General features: G+C 55.5%; 2 protein-coding genes and 1 long non-coding RNA gene across 3 annotated transcripts; all 3 read right to left on the reverse strand.

The window, feature by feature from the left end:
• Positions 1–3,081: 3,081 nt before the first annotated feature.
• LOC310888878 lies at positions 3,082–6,629 on the reverse strand. The gene is made up of 2 exons (XR_014576232.1): positions 6,446–6,629; positions 3,082–5,020 (listed from the first exon to the last, which is right to left on the reverse strand). It is a non-coding gene; the product is annotated as an uncharacterized lncRNA (long non-coding RNA).
• Positions 6,630–11,518: 4,889 nt separating this feature from the next.
• Positions 11,519–15,071, reverse strand: LOC310888858 (adenosine 5'-monophosphoramidase HINT1-like). Its single transcript, XM_083852476.1, has 4 exons — positions 14,887–15,071; positions 13,344–13,449; positions 12,433–12,640; positions 11,519–12,222 (listed from the first exon to the last, which is right to left on the reverse strand). The coding sequence occupies exons 1-4, from the start codon at positions 15,027–15,029 to the stop codon at positions 12,176–12,178; spliced, it is 504 nt and encodes a 167-aa protein (XP_083708602.1). The 5' UTR covers positions 15,030–15,071; the 3' UTR covers positions 11,519–12,175.
• Positions 15,072–19,944: 4,873 nt separating this feature from the next.
• Positions 19,945–23,518, reverse strand: LOC310888861 (adenosine 5'-monophosphoramidase HINT1-like). The gene is made up of 4 exons (XM_083852478.1): positions 23,326–23,518; positions 21,771–21,876; positions 20,860–21,067; positions 19,945–20,648 (listed from the first exon to the last, which is right to left on the reverse strand). The coding sequence occupies exons 1-4, from the start codon at positions 23,466–23,468 to the stop codon at positions 20,602–20,604; spliced, it is 504 nt and encodes a 167-aa protein (XP_083708604.1). The 5' UTR covers positions 23,469–23,518; the 3' UTR covers positions 19,945–20,601.
• Positions 23,519–25,282: the final 1,764 nt, after the last annotated feature.

Raw genomic sequence — 25,282 nt, forward strand, 5'->3', positions numbered from 1 at the left:
ACGGCTGAAACCAGTCCTGGGATAGGATATGCCACCTGGACTGAGCAAAGCCTTTGATACGGTCCCTCACCACATTCTTCTCTCTAAATTGGAGAGGTATGGATTTGAAGGATGGACTGCTGGGCGGATAAAGAATTGGTTGGCTGGTCGCAGCCAAAGGGTTGTGGTCAACGGCTCTATGTCTGGGTGGAGGCCGGTCACAAGCGGTGTCCCTCAGGGGTCGGCCTCGGGACCGGTGCTCTTCAACATCTTTAGCAATGACACAGACGACGGAATCGAGCAAGTTTGCAGATGACACCAAGCTGAGCGGTGCAGTCGATACAACAGAGGGAAGGGATGCCGTCTGGAGGGACCTGGACAGGCCGGAGAAGTGGGCCCATGAGAACCTAATGAGGTTCAACAAGGCCAAGTGCAAGGCGTTGACCTTGGGCTGGGGCAATCCCAGGTATTTCTATAGACTGGGAGAAGAAGAACTTGAGAGCAGCCCTGCGGAGAAGGACTTGGGGGTCCTGATGGACGAGAAGCTGGACACGAGCCAGCAGCGCGCGCTTGCAGCCCGGAAGGCCAACTGTGTCCTGGGCCGCATTAACAAAGGGGTGGCCAGCAGGGAGAGGGAGGTGATTATCCCCCTCTACCCTGCTCTTGGGAGACCCCACCTGGAATACTGCGTGCAGGCCTGGGGCCCCCAGCACAAGAAGGATGTGGAGCTCTTGGAAAGGTCAGTCTCACCTCCGTCCCTGGACAGGTGTTGGAACAGCTGGAAAGGTGTTGGAACAGCTTGTTCTGGATGCCATCTCCAAGCCATTGGAAGAGAAGGAGGTTATGAGGAGTAGTCAGCATGGATTCACCAAGGGGAAATCGTGCTCGACCGACCTCGTTGCCTTCTATGATGGCATCACCAGCTGCGTTGATGGAGGGAGAGCAGTGGATGTCATCTACCTTGACTTTAGCAAGGCTTCCGATACTGTCTCCCACGACGTCCTGCTAGCAAAGCTGAGAAAGCGTGGGATAGACGAGTGGACGGTAAGGTGGGTTGAGACCTGGCTGACCGGCCGAGCTCAGAGGGTGGTGATCGGCGGCGCAGAGTCCGGCTGCAGCCCTGTGACTAGCGGTGTTCCCCAGGGGTCGGTGCTGGGTCCGGTCTTGTTCAACATCTTCATCGCCGACCTTGACGAGGGAATAGTGTCCAGCCTCAGCAAGTACGCCGATGATACAAAGCTGGGAGGAGTGGCCGACACGCCAGAAGGCTGTGCTGCCATTCAGCGAGACCTGGGCGGGCTGGAGAGCTGGGCAGGAAGAAGCCAAATGAAGTTTAACAAGAGCAAGCGTAGAGTCCTGCACCTGGGAAGGAACAACCGCGTGTATCAGTACAGGCTGGGGGATGACCTGCTGGAGAGGAGCGCTGCGGAGAAGGACCCGGGGGTCCTGGTGGACGACAGGTTGACCATGAGCCAGCGGCGTGCCCTGGTGGCCAAGAAGGCCAACGGGATCCTGGCGTGCGTTAAAAGGAGCGTGGCCAGCAGGTCAAGGGAGGTGATCCTCCCCCTCTACTCTGCCCTGGGCAGGCCTCGCCTGGAGTACCGTGTCCGGTTCCGGGCTCCCCAGTACAAAAAGAGAGACAGGGATCTCCTGGAAAGAGTCCAGCGGAGGGCAACAAAGATGATACGGGGCCTGGAGCATCTCCCCTATGAGCAAAGACTGAGAGACCTGGGCCTGTTCAGCCTTGAGAAGAGAAGACTGAGAGGGGATCTTATCAATGATTACAAATATCTTAAGTGTGGGAGACAGTGGGACTTGGCCACCCTCTTTTCAGTGGTTTGTGGGGATAGGACAAGGGGCAACGGCCAAAAACTGGAGCACAGGAAGTTCCGCACCAACACGCGAAAGAACTTCTTCACGGTGAGGGTGACGGAGCGCTGGAACAGGCTGCCCGGGGAGGTTGTGGAGTCTCCTTCTCCGGAGATATTCAAGGCCCGTCTGGACGCCTACCTGGGCAGCCTGCTCTAGGGAACCTGCTCTGGCAGGGGGGTTGGACCCGACGATCTCTTGAGGTCCCTTCCAACCCCTACGAATCTGTATATACAGGAGTAAAAATACACGTGTTGATAGCGATAGGACAAGGGGGAATGGTTTTAAACTAAGACAGGGGAGATTTAGCTTAGATATTAGGAGAAAGTTTTTCACTCAGAGGGCGGTGAGGCACTGGAACGGGTTGCCCAGAGAGGTTCTGGATGCCCCATCCCTGGAGGCATTCAAGGCCAGGCTGGACGCGGCTCTGGGCAGCCTGCTCTAGTGGTTGGCAACGCTGCCCAGAGCAGGGGGGTTGAAACTAGATGATCTTTAAGGTGCTTTTCAACCCAGGCCATTCTATGGTTCTATGATATGCTCTTTGAAAGCGTACAGGCTAAAGGAAGGGTCAAATTGGTGCCTCGGGGGCAAATTTCTTCGCCTTCTACGGTTGTCTAACAGTGCCTATTAAGCAAAGAGATTACCAATCGTCTTCCTCCTCTACTTTCTCAGGAATTAAACACCTTTTGTGAAAGACTACAAGCGCTGATAGCATTAGCTAGACCGACTGGGGAACAGTTGAACACGTAAATACTTACTCAAGGTCCATTTGCACAGGTTTCTTTGAGCAGTTCCATGGGCTCTTCTACGTCAACAAAACAGACCAATGAAAGAGACCAAGGACAAATACAGAAACAGAACAGTTGATCAAGTGCCAATTTAAGAAGCTTTCCCTGAAAGGGCAACAGCATCTCCACCTCCACCCACCCCTCCCCTCCCCTCCCCTCCCCTCCCTTCCCCTCCCCCCCCCCCCCCCCCCCCCAAGTAGTTGACTTCCACAACTATTTTCATCTGACCCCGCAAACGGCAAATTCTATATTACTTCGAGTAGAACAAGGGCTGTTTCTTGTTTCGGTTTGGTTTTTATCATTCAGCTTCTTCAAAAGACTTTAGTCATTCACAGCTGCAATCGTTAACCCCGCAAACAGATCCAGTAACAAAGATCATTCCTCCTGCTAAGGAATCGAGTTTCTTTGTGAGGAACGGAGTCACAAAAATCATTTCATTAGCAAGTTTCAAACACTAAAAATATTTAATAGCATTTTAACGCTCCCACGCTCCAGTAAGCCTTGAACGTAACCGCAATTAAACAAGGAGCACAGCAAAGCCAGAGGTCTAACAAAGCACGAGAGGTGATCGCATTTAAACGCCTTATGGTGCCTTTAGCTAATCCTTCTTCTAGTTCCTGAACAACGGACTTCGTTTAGGAAAAAAAAAGACTCTAAAAATACATACAAAAAAATAAAGGGAACGGCAGCCGAGTCTTGAACGTTCAGAAGCCGACTCAAGCATCCCAGAGCCTTCTACGCTTTGAAAAGCGTCTGTGGGAGAAATTACTTCTCGAAGTTGCGAAACCCACGACTGAAAAGAAAGCGGTAGCAAAACTCCTACGGTAGTCAAGAACAGGCTGACAAGCACCTGTCAGAAATCACACCGGGTAGAGTTTATTCTGCCTCCTCGGGACAGGGGCAGACAACAGACGATGCCTGGAAGCTTTCTTCCAACCTTATTCTTCTCTGGTTCTACATCTGCCAGTCCTCGATGCGGCTGTTTCGCAATAAAAGCACGCCCTTTTATTTGGGAGCAGGGGGAAGATAGCAAGGCCTCAAACACACAGCACATCCTAGATCGTCTTAGGGAGATGGAGACCCACAGGACCGCCGAGCGCTTCTATCTTCGCGTTTCAAATGACTGGGCAAACCACCATCTACACGACACTGTCAACAGACCGAAACATTCTTTTAACTTGCAGAACTATTTCCATCGGCAAGACACACAAGACAGAGGTCATATCCCCATGCTCCATCTTTATTGTGCAAGTGCTGCTCAAAGCTCTTTATTACCCTCCATAGACAGCCGTCCAGGAAAAAAAAAACAAAAAAAATCATACGTCAACAGGGGCTAGATTGACGGGCAACATATGAAACCTACTCGGCGGCGACCCGTACGCGTGCAGTGACGCCTGCGGTGCAAAAACCTTAGCCAGGAGGCCGGCCCAACTGACCGCCACCCAGAATACGTAGATGTACACGACAGCCCGAAGGGCCCGAGGGTGGGCATTCACAGCCATCCGGAATCCATTGGTCAGGTCCAGGTTAGCAGCACACTTCTTGCCAACAACCATTACACGCCCAAGAAGCTGGAAAAAGGAAATAACGTTACCTAACATAACGTGCCACGACGCACAGAACGAACGCGAGCGGAGAACCATCCACAGAACACGGTTAGCTAATCCTTCACGATTCAACCGCTGCTCTTTGAATTACCCTCTAGACGGGAACAGACTACAAAACAGTCACAGAAGCTAAATTTGTCTCGGGGGTTAAAGCCCCCGTCATAGCTTCGGGCAACGTAAGCCGCTCTGGCGGAAAATAAAAGCTTCACGGTGCCTTTTCTTTTGCGTGGCCTCACAAAGCCTTGGAACTTGACTTGCATAGCTAACAGCGAAACAAACACCCAGCGCCGCTCAACCAGCTTTCCCTTTCCTCGCCTCTGACCTGCCCAAACCCCAAGCCCTCTTCTGCATAGTCAAAGTACCACCGCCGCTGTCTGGAAACCGTGAAAACGGGCATCAGACCGTACTTCGGAACAACACTGCTTTTTGCACTACAAGCGCGTAGCCGGAGACCAGCATCGCTTTATATCGCCACTCTTAGTCAAAAAGCTCAACTCCATTACAAGCTAGAGGCAAAAGACTACAGCATCGGAAAACCCAAAATAGCCTACTGTGCGCCCCTCCGCAACATCCAGAGGAAAAGAGGGGACGGGAAAGAGTCTAGGAAGTTACAAACTAGTTACAGGTACAGCCAGCCTAGCGAAAAGAAAGCTCCCACAGTACTCACGGGTCCGCCAGAATCTTCTGCTTCACATAACCGGACAACTGACTGCCTTCTCAGGAAGGACTAGGAAAAAACACTGGAGCCTGAGGCGAACTATCACGGAACGCAAGGCGCTGGAGGAAGAGTAAACAGTTACAACGCAGTCAGCTTCAGAGAAAGGCAACAGCTTAAGCAAATCACTATGCCCCACCGAACTCGTCCTACCGAAGCAGATTATCAGGTACCCCAAACGCGCACGACAAAACAGCGATTCTTCTTAAGCGATCTTTGAATAGGCAAAGTTCTCTACCTTCTACACGCAAAACACACAAGCGGCAAACAATTGCTAACTGTCCTTCAGTTATGTCCAAATATTGCCTCGGCCAGAGGTAGGAAGGCATCTTCAAAGAACCCGGAGTAATCCGGCTGAGGCTGTATAAACTCTCCGTCCTCGATAACGCCACGTACTCAGGGGAAAGAACATTCCAAGTTAGCCCGTTACGGCCGGCTCTACGTCAGACACCTCCAGACCGAGGCCAAGGTATCACCTGCGAAACACGAATACCACCGATCTGTAGGAAACCATCGACTCGCAACTAATTGCGAGGGAACTCCCCAAATCACCAGCAGACCGAAACTGCATACGGCACCAGAAGCAGGATCCAGCACGCAAGGTGACGGGGGCAACGAGACAGCCGAGTACTTCAGATTAGCGACTTCCGGCAGTTTTATTTATTTTAGATGCGACTGAAACAGCGCCGATAAGACTCGATTCCACAGATGCTTTGCACTTCTTACTCACCATCGCCTTTCACTGCGCGACAATCGAGAATTACGAGCCTTCCTCACACTTCTCCCCCCTATAACATCGCTCAACTGTGAAACAGGCCTTCGGTACAGCGAGCTAAGCAAATTCAAGACCATTCGCTATAGCCAACTACACTCCAAAAGCAGTTCTAAGTTCCCCCCCTGCCTCAAGTGAGGACCAGCAGCCTGCGGGATTGACTGGCTTCTAGATGTTTAAGAAAGCTAGGAAAAGCTGCAATTCTTCCCTTTCACAAGCCACTTTGGAGAGAGCGTGCGCTCGCGTGCGCGGTGGGGGTGGTGCCATAACCAAAGCCTAGCACGGCCGAGCCGGGGCGTCTCTAGAACGCTGTCACGAGGCGCATCAAGACCTGCGTTTCTGCTACGCAGAAATGACTGATTACGGTCACTACTGCGATGCTCGCTGCCTATACGCAGGCAGTCCGAACCCCCAAGGAGACCGACTGCGCCGGCGACCCAGTACGCGCCGTGGCACCCCGGGGGCAGGCGGGACGCGCACCGAAGAAGCGCGGGGTTTTAGAGGCGCTGCAGTAGAGAGCGCCACGAGCCGGAGAGACCCCGACCGACCGACCGACCGTCCGTCCGTCCGTCCGTCCGTCCCTCCCTCCCGCAGCAAGGCCACCACCCGCCCTGCCGCACTCCCGGGACCCGCGACGGGCCCTCGTTTCAGAGGGCCTGCGAGCGGCCGAGGGAAGGAAGGAAAGAGAAGACTCGCACGACGACGCCGCGGCTACCTCCTCGCCCACGACCGCTCATCCTCACGGAGAACGTTGGCGGGGACCTCCTTGCCCTTGCAGGCGACCTCTCCGAAAGCGGCTGCAGCGGCAGCGCCGCCGCCGGGCCAGGCGGCCTGCGCCCTAACGATCCCGTCGGCCATGACGGCGCCCGCTCGGTACAACGCCCCCTCCCTTCCCGCACTCGGCCCGGCCCTCCGCGGCGCTCATTGGGCCGACAGATCGCCGCCGACCGCTCCCGCGCCTCGATTGGCTGCCTCGCCTGCCCTCTTCCCTTGTCCCCGCCCTCTCGGCGGCTCCGCTCCCGTCGACCCGGTGCTTATCGGCGCTCAGGGAGGTCGCGTGCCCTCGGGGCGCGGAGGGATCCGACCGGGAGGGAGGAAGTGGGCGCCCGAAAACGGGCTGGGCGGCTCCGCGGAGGGAAGCCGGGCCCTGCACGGCTGGGAAACGAGCTCCACAGAACGGTTGCTCCGATCATAGAATCATAGCATGGCTTGGCTTGGCAGGGACCTTACTTAAAGATCACCTAATTCCAACCCCCCCGCCCTGGGCAGGGACACCTTCCACTAGACCACGTTGCTCAAAGCCCCATCCAACCTGGCCTTAAACACTTCCAGGGACGGGGCATCCGCCACTTCTCCTGGCAACCCGTTCCAGTGCCTCACCCCCCTCTCAGGAAAGAATCTCTTCCAACTATCCAGTCTAAGTCTACCCTCTTTGAGTTTAAAACCATTACTCCTTGCCCTATCGCTCCTCTCCCTGACAAAGAGTCCCTCCCCAGCTTTCCTGTAGGGCCCCCCCTTTGGGTACTGGAAGGCCCCTCCAAGGTCTCCCCGGAGCCTTCTCTTCTCTCTCCAGGCTGAACCACCCCAACTCCCTCAGCCTGCCTTCCTGGGAGAGGTGCCCCAGCCCCCTGGTCATCTTCGTGGCCCTCCTCTGGACGCGTTCTAGTACGTCCCCGTCCTTCTTGTGCTGGGGGCCCCAGAGCTGAACACAGTACTTACTCTAGGTGGGGCCTCACAAGAGCACAGCAGCAGAGAGGGAGAATCACCTCCCTCGACTTGCCGGCCGCCCTCCTTTTGATGCGGCCCAGGATACGGGTGGCTTTCCGGGCTGCAAGCGTCCATTGCATTGCCGGCTCCGGTTGACGAGCTTCTCATCAACCAACGCCCCCAGGCCCTTCTCCTCAGAGCTGCTCTCCATCCATTCTCCGCCCAGCCTGGATTCGTGCTTAGGATTGCCCCGGACCAAATGCGGGACCTCGCGCTCGTAGCCCCAACTATTATTTATGACCCTATCAGCTCCACCCCAAACACGCTGGTGGCTTTTGGGCGCTGCTCCCCGCAGGCAGATCCCCGCTTTTGCCAGGGCAGGCCTTACCTTTTCAGAAGTTGCTCCACAACCTTCCCTGAGAGCCCCACTTCAACTGCTGGTGTTTCTAAGGGGGAAAGCTGCACCTCCCGCGCACGGGGTGGCGGGGAGGAATACAAAGCCTGTGCTCAGCCCTGGCACATCACAACTGGGTTTGTGCTCAGCTGGGGAGGAGGCTTCTGGAAAAATAGGCAGTGCCCCCCAAGGCTGCCCAAGCGTGGTCCGCGGTGCCCTGCAGCAGCCCCAGGGAGAGCGGAGCTCAAACTGGCCCGACACGGCGGCAGGGACGTGGCCGTCCCCACACGCGCGGTTCCTGCCTGAGTAGGCCACAGCGCTTCTGCCTCTCTGACAGGCTTGGAGGGTAACGACATCAGAATACGCTCGCTTTAGTTTGAGGTTCCAGGCGCTACTGCCATCGGGATGGCACACGGGGACGGGGCTGGGGCTGGGGCTGGGGGCAGGCAACCACAGGCAGCTTTAACATCTCAGTCCTCCCCGTCGGCCATCTCCCAGCTACCACGCGGGCCACTCAGTGCGACCAGACACCAATTCACCCAAGGCAACAAAAATATTTACAGAGCTACACCTCTCCTCGTAACTGTTTGTTGTTTACGGCTGAAACCAGTCCTGGGATAGGATATGCCACCTGGACTGAGCAAAGCCTTTGATACGGTCCCTCACCACATTCTTCTCTCTAAATTGGAGAGGTATGGATTTGAAGGATGGACTGCTGGGCGGATAAAGAATTGGTTGGCTGGTCGCAGCCAAAGGGTTGTGGTCAACGGCTCTATGTCTGGGTGGAGGCCGGTCACAAGCGGTGTCCCTCAGGGGTCGGCCTCGGGACCGGTGCTCTTCAACATCTTTAGCAATGACACAGACGACGGAATCGAGCAAGTTTGCAGATGACACCAAGCTGAGCGGTGCAGTCGATACAACAGAGGGAAGGGATGCCGTCCGGAGGGACCTGGACAGGCCGGAGAAGTGGGCCCATGAGAACCTAATGAGGTTCAACAAGGCCAAGTGCAAGGCGTTGACCTTGGGCTGGGGCAATCCCAGGTATTTCTATAGACTGGGAGAAGAAGAACTTGAGAGCAGCCCTGCGGAGAAGGACTTGGGGGTCCTGATGGACGAGAAGCTGGACACGAGCCAGCAGCGCGCGCTTGCAGCCCGGAAGGCCAACTGTGTCCTGGGCCGCATTAACAAAGGGGTGGCCAGCAGGGAGAGGGAGGTGATTATCCCCCTCTACCCTGCTCTTGGGAGACCCCACCTGGAATACTGCGTGCAGGCCTGGGGCCCCCAGCACAAGAAGGATGTGGAGCTCTTGGAAAGGTCAGTCTCACCTCCGTCCCTGGAAAGGTGTTGGAACAGCTGGAAAGGTGTTGGAACAGCTTGTTCTGGATGCCATCTCCAAGCCATTGGAAGAGAAGGAGGTTATGAGGAGTAGTCAGCATGGATTCACCAAGGGGAAATCGTGCTCGACCGACCTCGTTGCCTTCTATGATGGCATCACCAGCTGCGTTGATGGAGGGAGAGCAGTGGATGTCATCTACCTTGACTTTAGCAAGGCTTCCGATACTGTCTCCCACGACGTCCTGCTAGCAAAGCTGAGAAAGCGTGGGATAGACGAGTGGACGGTAAGGTGGGTTGAGACCTGGCTGACCGGCCGAGCTCAGAGGGTGGTGATCGGCGGCGCAGAGTCCGGCTGCAGCCCTGTGACTAGCGGTGTTCCCCAGGGGTCGGTGCTGGGTCCGGTCTTGTTCAACATCTTCATCGCCGACCTTGACGAGGGAATAGTGTCCAGCCTCAGCAAGTACGCCGATGATACAAAGCTGGGAGGAGTGGCCGACACGCCAGAAGGCTGTGCTGCCATTCAGCGAGACCTGGGCGGGCTGGAGAGCTGGGCAGGAAGAAGCCAAATGAAGTTTAACAAGAGCAAGCGTAGAGTCCTGCACCTGGGAAGGAACAACCGCGTGTATCAGTACAGGCTGGGGGATGACCTGCTGGAGAGGAGCGCTGCGGAGAAGGACCCGGGGGTCCTGGTGGACGACAGGTTGACCATGAGCCAGCGGCGTGCCCTGGTGGCCAAGAAGGCCAACGGGATCCTGGCGTGCGTTAAAAGGAGCGTGGCCAGCAGGTCAAGGGAGGTGATCCTCCCCCTCTACTCTGCCCTGGGCAGGCCTCGCCTGGAGTACCGTGTCCGGTTCTGGGCTCCCCAGTACAAAAAAGACAGGGATCTCTTGGAAAGAGTCCAGCGGAGGGCAACAAAGATGATACGGGGCCTGGAGCATCTCCCCCATGAGCAAAGACTGAGAGACCTGGGCCTGTTCAGCCTTGAGAAGAGAAGACTGAGAGGGGATCTTATCAATGATTACAAATATCTTAAGTGTGGGAGACAGTGGGACTTGGCCACCCTCTTTTCAGTGGTTTGTGGGGATAGGACAAGGGGCAACGGCCAAAAACTGGAGCACAGGAAGTTCCGCACCAACACGCGAAAGAACTTCTTCACGGTGAGGGTGACGGAGCGCTGGAACAGGCTGCCCGGGGAGGTTGTGGAGTCTCCTTCTCCGGAGATATTCAAGGCCCGTCTGGACGCCTACCTGGGCAGCCTGCTCTAGGGAACCTGCTCTGGCAGGGGGGTTGGACCCGACGATCTCTTGAGGTCCCTTCCAACCCCTACGAATCTGTATATACAGGAGTAAAAATACACGTGTTGATAGCGATAGGACAAGGGGGAATGGTTTTAAACTAAGACAGGGGAGATTTAGCTTAGATATTAGGAGAAAGTTTTTCACTCAGAGGGCGGTGAGGCACTGGAACGGGTTGCCCAGAGAGGTTCTGGATGCCCCATCCCTGGAGGCATTCAAGGCCAGGCTGGACGCGGCTCTGGGCAGCCTGCTCTAGTGGTTGGCAACGCTGCCCAGAGCAGGGGGGTTGAAACTAGATGATCTTTAAGGTGCTTTTCAACCCAGGCCATTCTATGGTTCTATGATATGCTCTTTGAAAGCGTACAGGCTAAAGGAAGGGTCAAATTGGTGCCTCGGGGGCAAATTTCTTCGCCTTCTACGGTTGTCTAACAGTGCCTATTAAGCAAAGAGATTACCAATCGTCTTCCTCCTCTACTTTCTCAGGAATTAAACACCTTTTGTGAAAGACTACAAGCGCTGATAGCATTAGCTAGACCGACTGGGGAACAGTTGAACACGTAAATACTTACTCAAGGTCCATTTGCACAGGTTTCTTTGAGCAGTTCCATGGGCTCTTCTACGTCAACAAAACAGACCAATGAAAGAGACCAAGGACAAATACAGAAACAGAACAGTTGATCAAGTGCCAATTTAAGAAGCTTTCCCTGAAAGGGCAACAGCATCTCCACCTCCACCCACCCCTCCCCTCCCCTCCCCTCCCCTCCCTTCCCCTCCCCTCCCTCCCCCCCCCCCCCCCCCCCCCCCCCAAGTAGTTGACTTCCACAACTATTTTCATCTGACCCCGCAAACGGCAAATTCTATATTACTTCGAGTAGAACAAGGGCTGTTTCTTGTTTCGGTTTGGTTTTTATCATTCAGCTTCTTCAAAAGACTTTAGTCATTCACAGCTGCAATCGTTAACCCCGCAAACAGATCCAGTAACAAAGATCATTCCTCCTGCTAAGGAATCGAGTTTCTTTGTGAGGAACGGAGTCACAAAAATCATTTCATTAGCAAGTTTCAAACACTAAAAATATTTAATAGCATTTTAACGCTCCCACGCTCCAGTAAGCCTTGAACGTAACCGCAATTAAACAAGGAGCACAGCAAAGCCAGAGGTCTAACAAAGCACGAGAGGTGATCGCATTTAAACGCCTTATGGTGCCTTTAGCTAATCCTTCTTCTAGTTCCTGAACAACGGACTTCGTTTAGGAAAAAAAAAGACTCTAAAAATACATACAAAAAAATAAAGGGAACGGCAGCCGAGTCTTGAACGTTCAGAAGCCGACTCAAGCATCCCAGAGCCTTCTACGCTTTGAAAAGCGTCTGTGGGAGAAATTACTTCTCGAAGTTGCGAAACCCACGACTGAAAAGAAAGCGGTAGCAAAACTCCTACGGTAGTCAAGAACAGGCTGACAAGCACCTGTCAGAAATCACACCGGGCAGAGTTTATTCTGCCTCCTCGGGACAGGGGCAGACAACAGACGATGCCTGGAAGCTTTCTTCCAACCTTATTCTTCTCTGGTTCTACATCTGCCAGTCCTCGATGCGGCTGTTTCGCAATAAAAGCACGCCCTTTTATTTGGGAGCAGGGGGAAGATAGCAAGGCCTCAAACACACAGCACATCCTAGATCGTCTTAGGGAGATGGAGACCCACAGGACCGCCGAGCGCTTCTATCTTCGCGTTTCAAATGACTGGGCAAACCACCATCTACACGACACTGTCAACAGACCGAAACATTCTTTTAACTTGCAGAACTATTTCCATCGGCAAGACACACAAGACAGAGGTCATATCCCCATGCTCCATCTTTATTGTGCAAGTGCTGCTCAAAGCTCTTTATTACCCTCCATAGACAGCCGTCCAGGAAAAAAAAAAAAAAATCATACGTCAACAGGGGCTAGATTGACGGGCAACATATGAAACCTACTCGGCGGCGACCCGTACGCGTGCAGTGACGCCTGCGGTGCAAAAACCTTAGCCAGGAGGCCGGCCCAACTGACCGCCACCCAGAATACGTAGATGTACACGACAGCCCGAAGGGCCCGAGGGTGGGCATTCACAGCCATCCGGAATCCATTGGTCAGGTCCAGGTTAGCAGCACACTTCTTGCCAACAACCATTACACGCCCAAGAAGCTGGAAAAAGGAAATAACGTTACCTAACATAACGTGCCACGACGCACAGAACGAACGCGAGCGGAGAACCATCCACAGAACACGGTTAGCTAATCCTTCACGATTCAACCGCTGCTCTTTGAATTACCCTCTAGACGGGAACAGACTACAAAACAGTCACAGAAGCTAAATTTGTCTCGGGGGTTAAAGCCCCCGTCATAGCTTCGGGCAACGTAAGCCGCTCTGGCGGAAAATAAAAGCTTCACGGTGCCTTTTCTTTTGCGTGGCCTCACAAAGCCTTGGAACTTGACTTGCATAGCTAACAGCGAAACAAACACCCAGCGCCGCTCAACCAGCTTTCCCTTTCCTCGCCTCTGACCTGCCCAAACCCCAAGCCCTCTTCTGCATAGTCAAAGTACCACCGCCGCTGTCTGGAAACCGTGAAAACGGGCATCAGACCGTACTTCGGAACAACACTGCTTTTTGCACTACAAGCGCGTAGCCGGAGACCAGCATCGCTTTATATCGCCGCTCTTAGTCAAAAAGCTCAACTCCATTACAAGCTAGAGGCAAAAGACTACAGCATCGGAAAACCCAAAATAGCCTACTGTGCGCCCCTCCGCAACATCCAGAGGAAAAGAGGGGACGGGAAAGAGTCTAGGAAGTTACAAACTAGTTACAGGTACAGCCAGCCTAGCGAAAAGAAAGCTCCCACAGTACTCACGGGTCCGCCAGAATCTTCTGCTTCACATAACCGGACAACTGCCTTCTCAGGAAGGACTAGGAAAAAACACTGGAGCCTGAGGCGAACTATCACGGAACGCAAGGCGCTGGAGGAAGAGTAAACAGTTACAACGCAGTCAGCTTCAGAGAAAGGCAACAGCTTAAGCAAATCACTATGCCCCACCGAACTCGTCCTACCGAAGCAGATTATCAGGTACCCCAAACGCGCACGACAAAACAGCGATTCTTCTTAAGCGATCTTTGAATAGGCAAAGTTCTCTACCTTCTACACGCAAAACACACAAGCGGCAAACAATTGCTAACTGTCCTTCAGTTATGTCCAAATATTGCCTCGGCCAGAGGTAGGAAGGCATCTTCAAAGAACCCGGAGTAATCCGGCTGAGGCTGTATAAACTCTCCGTCCTCGATAACGCCACGTACTCAGGGGAAAGAACATTCCAAGTTAGCCCGTTACGGCCGGCTCTACGTCAGACACCTCCAGACCGAGGCCAAGGTATCACCTGCGAAACACGAATACCACCGATCTGTAGGAAACCATCGACTCGCAACTAATTGCGAGGGAACTCCCCAAATCACCAGCAGACCGAAACTGCATACGGCACCAGAAGCAGGATCCAGCACGCAAGGTGACGGGGGCAACGAGACAGCCGAGTACTTCAGATTAGCGACTTCCGGCAGTTTTATTTATTTTAGATGCGACTGAAACAGCGCCGATAAGACTCGATTCCACAGATGCTTTGCACTTCTTACCATCGCCTTTCACTGCGCGACAATCGAGAATTACGAGCCTTCCTCACACTTCTCCCCCCTATAACATCGCTCAACTGTGAAACAGGCCTTCGGTACAGCGAGCTAAGCAAATTCAAGACCATTCGCTATAGCCAACTACACTCCAAAAGCAGTTCTAAGTTCCCCCCCCGCCTCAAGTGAGGACCAGCAGCCTGCGGGATTGACTGGCTTCTAGATGTTTAAGAAAGCTAGGAAAAGCTGCAATTCTTCCCTTTCACAAGCCACTTTGGAGAGAGCGTGCGCTCGCGTGCGCGGTGGGGGTGGTGCCATAACCAAAGCCTAGCACGGCCGAGCCGGGGCGTCTCTAGAACGCTGTCACGAGGCGCATCAAGACCTGCGTTTCTGCTACGCAGAAATGACTGATTACGGTCACTACTGCGATGCTCGCTGCCTATACGCAGGCAGTCCGAACCCCCAAGGAGACCGACTGCGCCGGCGACCCAGTACGCGCCGTGGCACCCCGGGGGCAGGCGGGACGCGCACCGAAGAAGCGCGGGGTTTTAGAGGCGCTGCAGTAGAGAGCGCCACGAGCCGGAGAGACCCCGACCGACCGACCGACCGACCGACCGTCCGTCCGTCCGTCCCTCCCTGCCTCCCTCCCTCCCTCCCGCAGCAAGGCCACCACCCGCCCTGCCGCACTCCCGGGACCCGCGACGGGCCCTCGTTTCAGAGGGCCTGCGAGCGGCCGAGGGAAGGAAGGAAAGAGAAGACTCGCACGACGACGCCGCGGCTACCTCCTCGCCCACGACCGCTCATCCTCACGGAGAACGTTGGCGGGGACCTCCTTGCCCTTGCAGGCGACCTCTCCGAAAGCGGCTGCAGCGGCAGCGCCGCCGCCGGGCCAGGCGGCCTGCGCCCTAACGATCCCGTCGGCCATGACGGCGCCCGCTCGGTACAACGCCCCCTCCCTTCCCGCACTCGGCCCGGCCCTCCGCGGCGCTCATTGGGCCGACAGATCGCCGCCGACCGCTCCCGCGCCTCGATTGGCTGCCTCGCCTGCCCTCTTCCCTTGTCCCCGCCCTCTCGGCGGCTCCGCTCCCGTCGACCCGGTGCTTATCGGCGCTCAGGGAGGTCGCGTGCCCTCGGGGCGCGGAGGGATCCGACCGGGAGGGAGGAAGTGGGCGCCCGAAAACGGGCTGGGCGGCTCCGCGGAGGGAAGCCGGGCCCTGCACGGCTGGGAAACGAGCTCCACAGAACGGTTGCTCCGATCATAGAATCATAGCATGGCTTGGCTTGGCAGGGACCTTACTTAAAGATCACCTAATTCCAACCCCCCCGCCCTGGGCAGGGACACCTTCCACTAGACCACGTTGCTCAAAGCCCCATCCAACCTGGCCTTAAACACTTCCAGGGACGGGGCATCCGCCACTTCTCCTGGCAACCCGTTCCAGTGCCTCACCCCCCTCTCAGGAAAGAATCTCTTCCAACTATCCAGTCTAAGTCTACCCTCTTTGAGTTTAAAACCATTACTCCTTGCCCTATCGCTCCTCTCCCTGACAAAGAGTCCCTCCCCAGCTTTCCTGTAGGGCCCCCCCTTTGGGTACTGGAAGGCCCCTCCAAGGTCTCCCCGGAGCCTTCTCTTCTCTCTCCAGGCTGAACCACCCCAACTCCCTCAGCCTGCCTTCCTGGGAGAGGTGCCCCAGCCCCCTGGTCATCTTCGTGGCCCTCCTCTGGACGCGTTCTAGTACGTCCCCGTCCTTCTTGTGCTGGGGGCCCCAGAGCTGAACACAGTACTTACTCTAGGTGGGGCCTCACAAGAGCACAGCAGCAGAGAGGGAGAATCACCTCCCTCGACTTGCCGGCCGCCCTCCTTTTGATGCGGCCCAGGATACGGGTGGCTTTCCGGGCTGCAAGCGTCCATTGCATTGCCGGCTCCGGTTGACGAGCTTCTCATCAACCAACGCCCCCAGGCCCTTCTCCTCAGAGCTGCTCTCCATCCATTCTCCGCCCAGCCTGGATTCGTGCTTAGGATTGCCCCGGACCAAATGCGGGACCTCGCGCTCGTAGCCCCAACTATTATTTATGACCCTATCAGCTCCACCCCAAACACGCTGGTGGCTTTTGGGCGCTGCTCCCCGCAGGCAGATCCCCGCTTTTGCCAGGGCAGGCCTTACCTTTTCAGAAGTTGCTCCACAACCTTCCCTGAGAGCCCCACTTCAACTGCTGGTGTTTCTAAGGGGGAAAGCTGCACCTCCCGCGCACGGGGTGGCGGGGAGGAATACAAAGCCTGTGCTCAGCCCTGGCACATCACAACTGGGTTTGTGCTCAGCTGGGGAGGAGGCTTCTGGAAAAATAGGCAGTGCCCCCCAAGGCTGCCCAAGCGTGGTCCGCGGTGCCCTGCAGCAGCCCCAGGGAGAGCGGAGCTCAAACTGGCCCGACACGGCGGCAGGGACGTGGCCGTCCCCACACGCGCGGTTCCTGCCTGAGTAGGCCACAGCGCTTCTGCCTCTCTGACAGGCTTGGAGGGTAACGACATCAGAATACGCTCGCTTTAGTTTGAGGTTCCAGGCGCTACTGCCATCGGGATGGCACACGGGGACGGGGCTGGGGCTGGGGCTGGGGGCAGGCAACCACAGGCAGCTTTAACATCTCAGTCCTCCCCGTCGGCCATCTCCCAGCTACCACGCGGGCCACTCAGTGCGACCAGACACCAATTCACCCAAGGCAACAAAAATATTTACAGAGCTACACCTCTCCTCGTAACTGTTTGTTGTTTACGGCTGAAACCACTCCTGGGATAGGATATGCCACCTGGACTGAGCAAAGCCTTTGATACGGTCCCTCACCACATTCTTCTCTCTAAATTGGAGAGGTATGGATTTGAAGGATGGACTGCTGGGCGGATAAAGAATTGGTTGGCTGGTCGCAGCCAAAGGGTTGTGGTCAACGGCTCTATGTCTGGGTGGAGGCCGGTCACAAGCGGTGTCCCTCAGGGGTCGGCCTCGGGACCGGTGCTCTTCAACATCTTTAGCAATGACACAGACGACGGAATCGAGCAAGTTTGCAGATGACACCAAGCTGAGCGGTGCAGTCGATACAACAGAGGGAAGGGATGCCGTCCGGAGGGACCTGGACAGGCCGGAGAAGTGGGCCCATGAGAACCTAATGAGGTTCAACAAGGCCAAGTGCAAGGCGTTGACCTTGGGCTGGGGCAATCCCAGGTATTTCTATAGACTGGGAGAAGAAGAACTTGAGAGCAGCCCTGCGGAGAAGGACTTGGGGGTCCTGATGGACGAGAAGCTGGACACGAGCCAGCAGCGCGCGCTTGCAGCCCGGAAGGCCAACTGTGTCCTGGGCTGCATTAACAAAGGGGTGGCCAGCAGGGAGAGGGAGGTGATTATCCCCCTCTACCCTGCTCTTGGGAGACCCCACCTGGAATACTGCGTGCAGGCCTGGGGCCCCCAGCACAAGAAGGATGTGGAGCTCTTGGAAAGGTCAGTCTCACCTCCGTCCCTGGACAGGTGTTGGAACAGCTGGAAAGGTGTTGGAACAGCTTGTTCTGGATGCCATCTCCAAGCCATTGGAAGAGAAGGAGGTTATGAGGAGTAGTCAGCATGGATTCACCAAGGGGAAATCGTGCTCGACCGACCTCGTTGCCTTCTATGATGGCATCACCAGCTGCGTTGATGGAGGGAGAGCAGTGGATGTCATCTACCTTGACTTTAGCAAGGCTTCCGATACTGTCTCCCACGACGTCCTGCTAGCAAAGCTGAGAAAGCGTGGGATAGACGAGTGGACGGTAAGGTGGGTTGAGACCTGGCTGACCGGCCGAGCTCAGAGGGTGGTGATCGGCGGCGCAGAGTCCGGCTGCAGCCCTGTGACTAGCGGTGTTCCCCAGGGGTCGGTGCTGGGTCCGGTCTTGTTCAACATCTTCATCGCCGACCTTGACGAGGGAATAGTGTCCAGCCTCAGCAAGTACGCCGATGATACAAAGCTGGGAGGAGTGGCCGACACGCCAGAAGGCTGTGCTGCCATTCAGCGAGACCTGGGCGGGCTGGAGAGCTGGGCAGGAAGAAGCCAAATGAAGTTTAACAAGAGCAAGCGTAGAGTCCTGCACCTGGGAAGGAACAACCGCGTGTATCAGTACAGGCTGGGGGATGACCTGCTGGAGAGGAGCGCTGCGGAGAAGGACCCGGGGGTCCTGGTGGACGACAGGTTGACCATGAGCCAGCGGCGTGCCCTGGTGGCCAAGAAGGCCAACGGGATCCTGGCGTGCGTTAAAAGGAGCGTGGCCAGCAGGTCAAGGGAGGTGATCCTCCCCCTCTACTCTGCCCTGGGCAGGCCTCGCCTGGAGTACCGTGTCCGGTTCCGGGCTCCCCAGTACAAAAAGAGAGACAGGGATCTCCTGGAAAGAGTCCAGCGGAGGGCAACAAAGATGATACGGGGCCTGGAGCATCTCCCCTATGAGCAAAGACTGAGAGACCTGGGCCTGTTCAGCCTTGAGAAGAGAAGACTGAGAGGGGATCTTATCAATGATTACAAATATCTTAAGTGTGGGAGACAGTGGGACTTGGCCACCCTCTTTTCAGTGGTTTGTGGGGATAGGACAAGGGGCAACGGCCAAAAACTGGAGCACAGGAAGTTCCGCACCAACACGCGAAAGAACTTCTTCACGGTGAGGGTGACGGAGCGCTGGAACAGGCTGCCCGGGGAGGTTGTGGAGTCTCCTTCTCCGGAGATATTCAAGGCCCGTCTGGACGCCTACCTGGGCAGCCTGCTCTAGGGAACCTGCTCTGGCAGGGGGGTTGGACCCGACGATCTCTTGAGGTCCCTTCCAACCCCTACGAATCTGTATATACAGGAGTAAAAATACACGTGTTGATAGCGATAGGACAAGGGGGAATGGTTTTAAACTAAGACAGGGGAGATTTAGCTTAGATATTAGGAGAAAGTTTTTCACTCAGAGGGTGGTGAGGCACTGGAACGGGTTGCCCAGAGAGGTTCTGGATGCCCCATCCCTGGAGGCATTCAAGGCCAGGCTGGACGCGGCTCTGGGCAGCCTGCTCTAGTGGTTGGCAACGCTGCCCAGAGCAGGGGGGTTGAAACTAGATGATCTTTAAGGTGCTTTTCAACCCAGGCCATTCTATGGTTCTATGATATGCTCTTTGAAAGCGTACAGGCTAAAGGAAGGGTCAAATTGGTGCCTCGGGGGCAAATTTCTTCGCCTTCTACGGTTGTCTAACAGTGCCTATTAAGCAAAGAGATTACCAATCGTCTTCCTCCTCTACTTTCTCAGGAATTAAACACCTTTTGTGAAAGACTACAAGCGCTGATAGCATTAGCTAGACCGACTGGGGAACAGTTGAACACGTAAATACTTACTCAAGGTCCATTTGCACAGGTTTCTTTGAGCAGTTCCATGGGCTCTTCTACGTCAACAAAACAGACCAATGAAAGAGACCAAGGACAAATACAGAAACAGAACAGTTGATCAAGTGCCAATTTAAGAAGCTTTCCCTGAAAGGGCAACAGCATCTCCACCTCCACCCACCCCTCCCTTCCCCTCCCCTCCCCTCCCCTCCCCTCCCCCCCCCCCCCCCCAAGTAGTTGACTTCCACAACTATTTTCATCTGACCCCGCAAACGGCAAATTCTATATTACTTCGAGTAGAACAAGGGCTGTTTCTTGTTTCGGTTTGGTTTTTATCATTCAGCTTCTTCAAAAGACTTTAGTCATTCACAGCTGCAATCGTTAACCCCGCAAACAGATCCAGTAACAAAGATCATTCCTCCTGCTAAGGAATCGAGTTTCTTTGTGAGGAACGGAGTCACAAAAATCATTTCATTAGCAAGTTTCAAACACTAAAAATATTTAATAGCATTTTAACGCTCCCACGCTCCAGTAAGCCTTGAACGTAACCGCAATTAAACAAGGAGCACAGCAAAGCCAGAGGTCTAACAAAGCACGAGAGGTGATCGCATTTAAACGCCTTATGGTGCCTTTAGCTAATCCTTCTTCTAGTTCCTGAACAACGGACTTCGTTTAGGAAAAAAAAAGACTCTAAAAATACATACAAAAAAATAAAGGGAACGGCAGCCGAGTCTTGAACGTTCAGAAGCCGACTCAAGCATCCCAGAGCCTTCTACGCTTTGAAAAGCGTCTGTGGGAGAAATTACTTCTCGAAGTTGCGAAACCCACGACTGAAAAGAAAGCGGTAGCAAAACTCCTACGGTAGTCAAGAACAGGCTGACAAGCACCTGTCAGAAATCACACCGGGTAGAGTTTATTCTGCCTCCTCGGGACAGGGGCAGACAACAGACGATGCCTGGAAGCTTTCTTCCAACCTTATTCTTCTCTGGTTCTACATCTGCCAGTCCTCGATGCGGCTGTTTCGCAATAAAAGCACGCCCTTTTATTTGGGAGCAGGGGGAAGATAGCAAGGCCTCAAACACACAGCACATCCTAGATCGTCTTAGGGAGATGGAGACCCACAGGACCGCCGAGCGCTTCTATCTTCGCGTTTCAAATGACTGGGCAAACCACCATCTACACGACACTGTCAACAGACCGAAACATTCTTTTAACTTGCAGAACTATTTCCATCGGCAAGACACACAAGACAGAGGTCATATCCCCATGCTCCATCTTTATTGTGCAAGTGCTGCTCAAAGCTCTTTATTACCCTCCATAGACAGCCGTCCAGGAAAAAAAAAAAAAAAATCATACGTCAACAGGGGCTAGATTGACGGGCAACATATGAAACCTACTCGGCGGCGACCCGTACGCGTGCAGTGACGCCTGCGGTGCAAAAACCTTAGCCAGGAGGCCGGCCCAACTGACCGCCACCCAGAATACGTAGATGTACACGACAGCCCGAAGGGCCCGAGGGTGGGCATTCACAGCCATCCGGAATCCATTGGTCAGGTCCAGGTTAGCAGCACACTTCTTGCCAACAACCATTACACGCCCAAGAAGCTGGAAAAAGGAAATAACGTTACCTAACATAACGTGCCACGACGCACAGAACGAACGCGAGCGGAGAACCATCCACAGAACACGGTTAGCTAATCCTTCACGATTCAACCGCTGCTCTTTGAATTACCCTCTAGACGGGAACAGACTACAAAACAGTCACAGAAGCTAAATTTGTCTCGGGGGTTAAAGCCCCCGTCATAGCTTCGGGCAACGTAAGCCGCTCTGGCGGAAAATAAAAGCTTCACGGTGCCTTTTCTTTTGCGTGGCCTCACAAAGCCTTGGAACTTGACTTGCATAGCTAACAGCGAAACAAACACCCAGCGCCGCTCAACCAGCTTTCCCTTTCCTCGCCTCTGACCTGCCCAAACCCCAAGCCCTCTTCTGCATAGTCAAAGTACCACCGCCGCTGTCTGGAAACCGTGAAAACGGGCATCAGACCGTACTTCGGAACAACACTGCTTTTTGCACTACAAGCGCGTAGCCGGAGACCAGCATCGCTTTATATCGCCGCTCTTAGTCAAAAAGCTCAACTCCATTACAAGCTAGAGGCAAAAGACTACAGCATCGGAAAACCCAAAATAGCCTACTGTGCGCCCCTCCGCAACATCCAGAGGAAAAGAGGGGACGGGAAAGAGTCTAGGAAGTTACAAACTAGTTACAGGTACAGCCAGCCTAGCGAAAAGAAAGCTCCCACAGTACTCACGGGTCCGCCAGAATCTTCTGCTTCACATAACCGGACAACTGCCTTCTCAGGAAGGACTAGGAAAAAACACTGGAGCCTGAGGCGAACTATCACGGAACGCAAGGCGCTGGAGGAAGAGTAAACAGTTACAACGCAGTCAGCTTCAGAGAAAGGCAACAGCTTAAGCAAATCACTATGCCCCACCGAACTCGTCCTACCGAAGCAGATTATCAGGTACCCCAAACGCGCACGACAAAACAGCGATTCTTCTTAAGCGATCTTTGAATAGGCAAAGTTCTCTACCTTCTACACGCAAAACACACAAGCGGCAAACAATTGCTAACTGTCCTTCAGTTATGTCCAAATATTGCCTCGGCCAGAGGTAGGAAGGCATCTTCAAAGAACCCGGAGTAATCCGGCTGAGGCTGTATAAACTCTCCGTCCTCGATAACGCCACGTACTCAGGGGAAAGAACATTCCAAGTTAGCCCGTTACGGCCGGCTCTACGTCAGACACCTCCAGACCGAGGCCAAGGTATCACCTGCGAAACACGAATACCACCGATCTGTAGGAAACCATCGACTCGCAACTAATTGCGAGGGAACTCCCCAAATCACCAGCAGACCGAAACTGCATACGGCACCAGAAGCAGGATCCAGCACGCAAGGTGACGGGGGCAACGAGACAGCCGAGTACTTCAGATTAGCGACTTCCGGCAGTTTTATTTATTTTAGATGCGACTGAAACAGCGCCGATAAGACTCGATTCCACAGATGCTTTGCACTTCTTACTCACCATCGCCTTTCACTGCGCGACAATCGAGAATTACGAGCCTTCCTCACACTTCTCCCCCCTATAACATCGCTCAACTGTGAAACAGGCCTTCGGTACAGCGAGCTAAGCAAATTCAAGACCATTCGCTATAGCCAACTACACTCCAAAAGCAGTTCTAAGTTCCCCCCCTGCCTCAAGTGAGGACCAGCAGCCTGCGGGATTGACTGGCTTCTAGATGTTTAAGAAAGCTAGGAAAAGCTGCAATTCTTCCCTTTCACAAGCCACTTTGGAGAGAGCGTGCGCTCGCGTGCGCGGTGGGGGTGGTGCCATAACCAAAGCCTAGCACGGCCGAGCCGGGGCGTCTCTAGAACGCTGTCACGAGGCGCATCAAGACCTGCGTTTCTGCTACGCAGAAATGACTGATTACGGTCACTACTGCGATGCTCGCTGCCTATACGCAGGCAGTCCGAACCCCCAAGGAGACCGACTGCGCCGGCGACCCAGTACGCGCCGTGGCACCCCGGGGGCAGGCGGGACGCGCACCGAAGAAGCGCGGGGTTTTAGAGGCGCTGCAGTAGAGAGCGCCACGAGCCGGAGAGACCCCGACCGACCGACCGACCGACCGACCGTCCGTCCGTCCGTCCGTCCGTCCCTCCCTGCCTCCCTCCCTCCCTCCCGCAGCAAGGCCACCACCCGCCCTGCCGCACTCCCGGGACCCGCGACGGGCCCTCGTTTCAGAGGGCCTGCGAGCGGCCGAGGGAAGGAAGGAAAGAGAAGACTCGCACGACGACGCCGCGGCTACCTCCTCGCCCACGACCGCTCATCCTCACGGAGAACGTTGGCGGGGACCTCCTTGCCCTTGCAGGCGACCTCTCCGAAAGCGGCTGCAGCGGCAGCGCCGCCGCCGGGCCAGGCGGCCTGCGCCCTAACGATCCCGTCGGCCATGACGGCGCCCGCTCGGTACAACGCCCCCTCCCTTCCCGCACTCGGCCCGGCCCTCCGCGGCGCTCATTGGGCCGACAGATCGCCGCCGACCGCTCCCGCGCCTCGATTGGCTGCCTCGCCTGCCCTCTTCCCTTGTCCCCGCCCTCTCGGCGGCTCCGCTCCCGTCGACCCGGTGCTTATCGGCGCTCAGGGAGGTCGCGTGCCCTCGGGGCGCGGAGGGATCCGACCGGGAGGGAGGAAGTGGGCGCCCGAAAACGGGCTGGGCGGCTCCGCGGAGGGAAGCCGGGCCCTGCACGGCTGGGAAACGAGCTCCACAGAACGGTTGCTCCGATCATAGAATCATAGCATGGCTTGGCTTGGCAGGGACCTTACTTAAAGATCACCTAATTCCAACCCCCCCGCCCTGGGCAGGGACACCTTCCACTAGACCACGTTGCTCAAAGCCCCATCCAACCTGGCCTTAAACACTTCCAGGGACGGGGCATCCGCCACTTCTCCTGGCAACCCGTTCCAGTGCCTCACCCCCCTCTCAGGAAAGAATCTCTTCCAACTATCCAGTCTAAGTCTACCCTCTTTGAGTTTAAAACCATTACTCCTTGCCCTATCGCTCCTCTCCCTGACAAAGAGTCCCTCCCCAGCTTTCCTGTAGGGCCCCCCCTTTGGGTACTGGAAGGCCCCTCCAAGGTCTCCCCGGAGCCTTCTCTTCTCTCTCCAGGCTGAACCACCCCAACTCCCTCAGCCTGCCTTCCTGGGAGAGGTGCCCCAGCCCCCTGGTCATCTTCGTGGCCCTCCTCTGGACGCGTTCTAGTACGTCCCCGTCCTTCTTGTGCTGGGGGCCCCAGAGCTGAACACAGTACTTACTCTAGGTGGGGCCTCACAAGAGCACAGCAGCAGAGAGGGAGAATCACCTCCCTCGACTTGCCGGCCGCCCTCCTTTTGATGCGGCCCAGGATACGGGTGGCTTTCCGGGCTGCAAGCGTCCATTGCATTGCCGGCTCCGGTTGACGAGCTTCTCATCAACCAACGCCCCCAGGCCCTTCTCCTCAGAGCTGCTCTCCATCCATTCTCCGCCCAGCCTGGATTCGTGCTTAGGATTGCCCCGGACCAAATGCGGGACCTCGCGCTCGTAGCCCCAACTATTATTTATGACCCTATCAGCTCCACCCCAAACACGCTGGTGGCTTTTGGGCGCTGCTCCCCGCAGGCAGATCCCCGCTTTTGCCAGGGCAGGCCTTACCTTTTCAGAAGTTGCTCCACAACCTTCCCTGAGAGCCCCACTTCAACTGCTGGTGTTTCTAAGGGGGAAAGCTGCACCTCCCGCGCACGGGGTGGCGGGGAGGAATACAAAGCCTGTGCTCAGCCCTGGCACATCACAACTGGGTTTGTGCTCAGCTGGGGAGGAGGCTTCTGGAAAAATAGGCAGTGCCCCCCAAGGCTGCCCAAGCGTGGTCCGCGGTGCCCTGCAGCAGCCCCAGGGAGAGCGGAGCTCAAACTGGCCCGACACGGCGGCAGGGACGTGGCCGTCCCCACACGCGCGGTTCCTGCCTGAGTAGGCCACAGCGCTTCTGCCTCTCTGACAGGCTTGGAGGGTAACGACATCAGAATACGCTCGCTTTAGTTTGAGGTTCCAGGCGCTACTGCCATCGGGATGGCACACGGGGACGGGGCTGGGGCTGGGGCTGGGGGCAGGCAACCACAGGCAGCTTTAACATCTCAGTCCTCCCCGTCGGCCATCTCCCAGCTACCACGCGGGCCACTCAGTGCGACCAGACACCAATTCACCCAAGGCAACAAAAATATTTACAGAGCTACAC

The sequence above is a fragment of the Anser anser genome (genome assembly GCF_964211835.1).
Source record: "Anser anser genome assembly, contig: SUPER_W_unloc_2, whole genome shotgun sequence".
Taxonomy (NCBI): domain Eukaryota; kingdom Metazoa; phylum Chordata; class Aves; order Anseriformes; family Anatidae; genus Anser; species Anser anser.

What these genes read in the sequence shown, in the direction of transcription:
- LOC310888861 (XM_083852478.1), bottom strand. Translation starts at nt 23,468, where the DNA reads ATGGCCGACGGGATCGTTAGGGCGCAGGCCGCCTGGCCCGGCGGCGGC. An exon ending in CAGAAGATTCTGGCGGACCC is followed by an intron (nt 21,068 to 21,770) that starts GTGAGTACTGTG and finishes TCCTTTTTCCAG; the next exon opens with CTTCTTGGGCGTGTAATGGT. An exon ending in CGCGTACGGGTCGCCGCCGA is followed by an intron (nt 20,649 to 20,859) that starts GTAGGTTTCATA and finishes GTCTGTTGACAG; the next exon opens with TGTCGTGTAGATGGTGGTTT.
- LOC310888858 (XM_083852476.1), bottom strand. Translation starts at nt 15,029, where the DNA reads ATGGCCGACGGGATCGTTAGGGCGCAGGCCGCCTGGCCCGGCGGCGGC. An exon ending in CAGAAGATTCTGGCGGACCC is followed by an intron (nt 12,641 to 13,343) that starts GTGAGTACTGTG and finishes TCCTTTTTCCAG; the next exon opens with CTTCTTGGGCGTGTAATGGT. An exon ending in CGCGTACGGGTCGCCGCCGA is followed by an intron (nt 12,223 to 12,432) that starts GTAGGTTTCATA and finishes GTCTGTTGACAG; the next exon opens with TGTCGTGTAGATGGTGGTTT.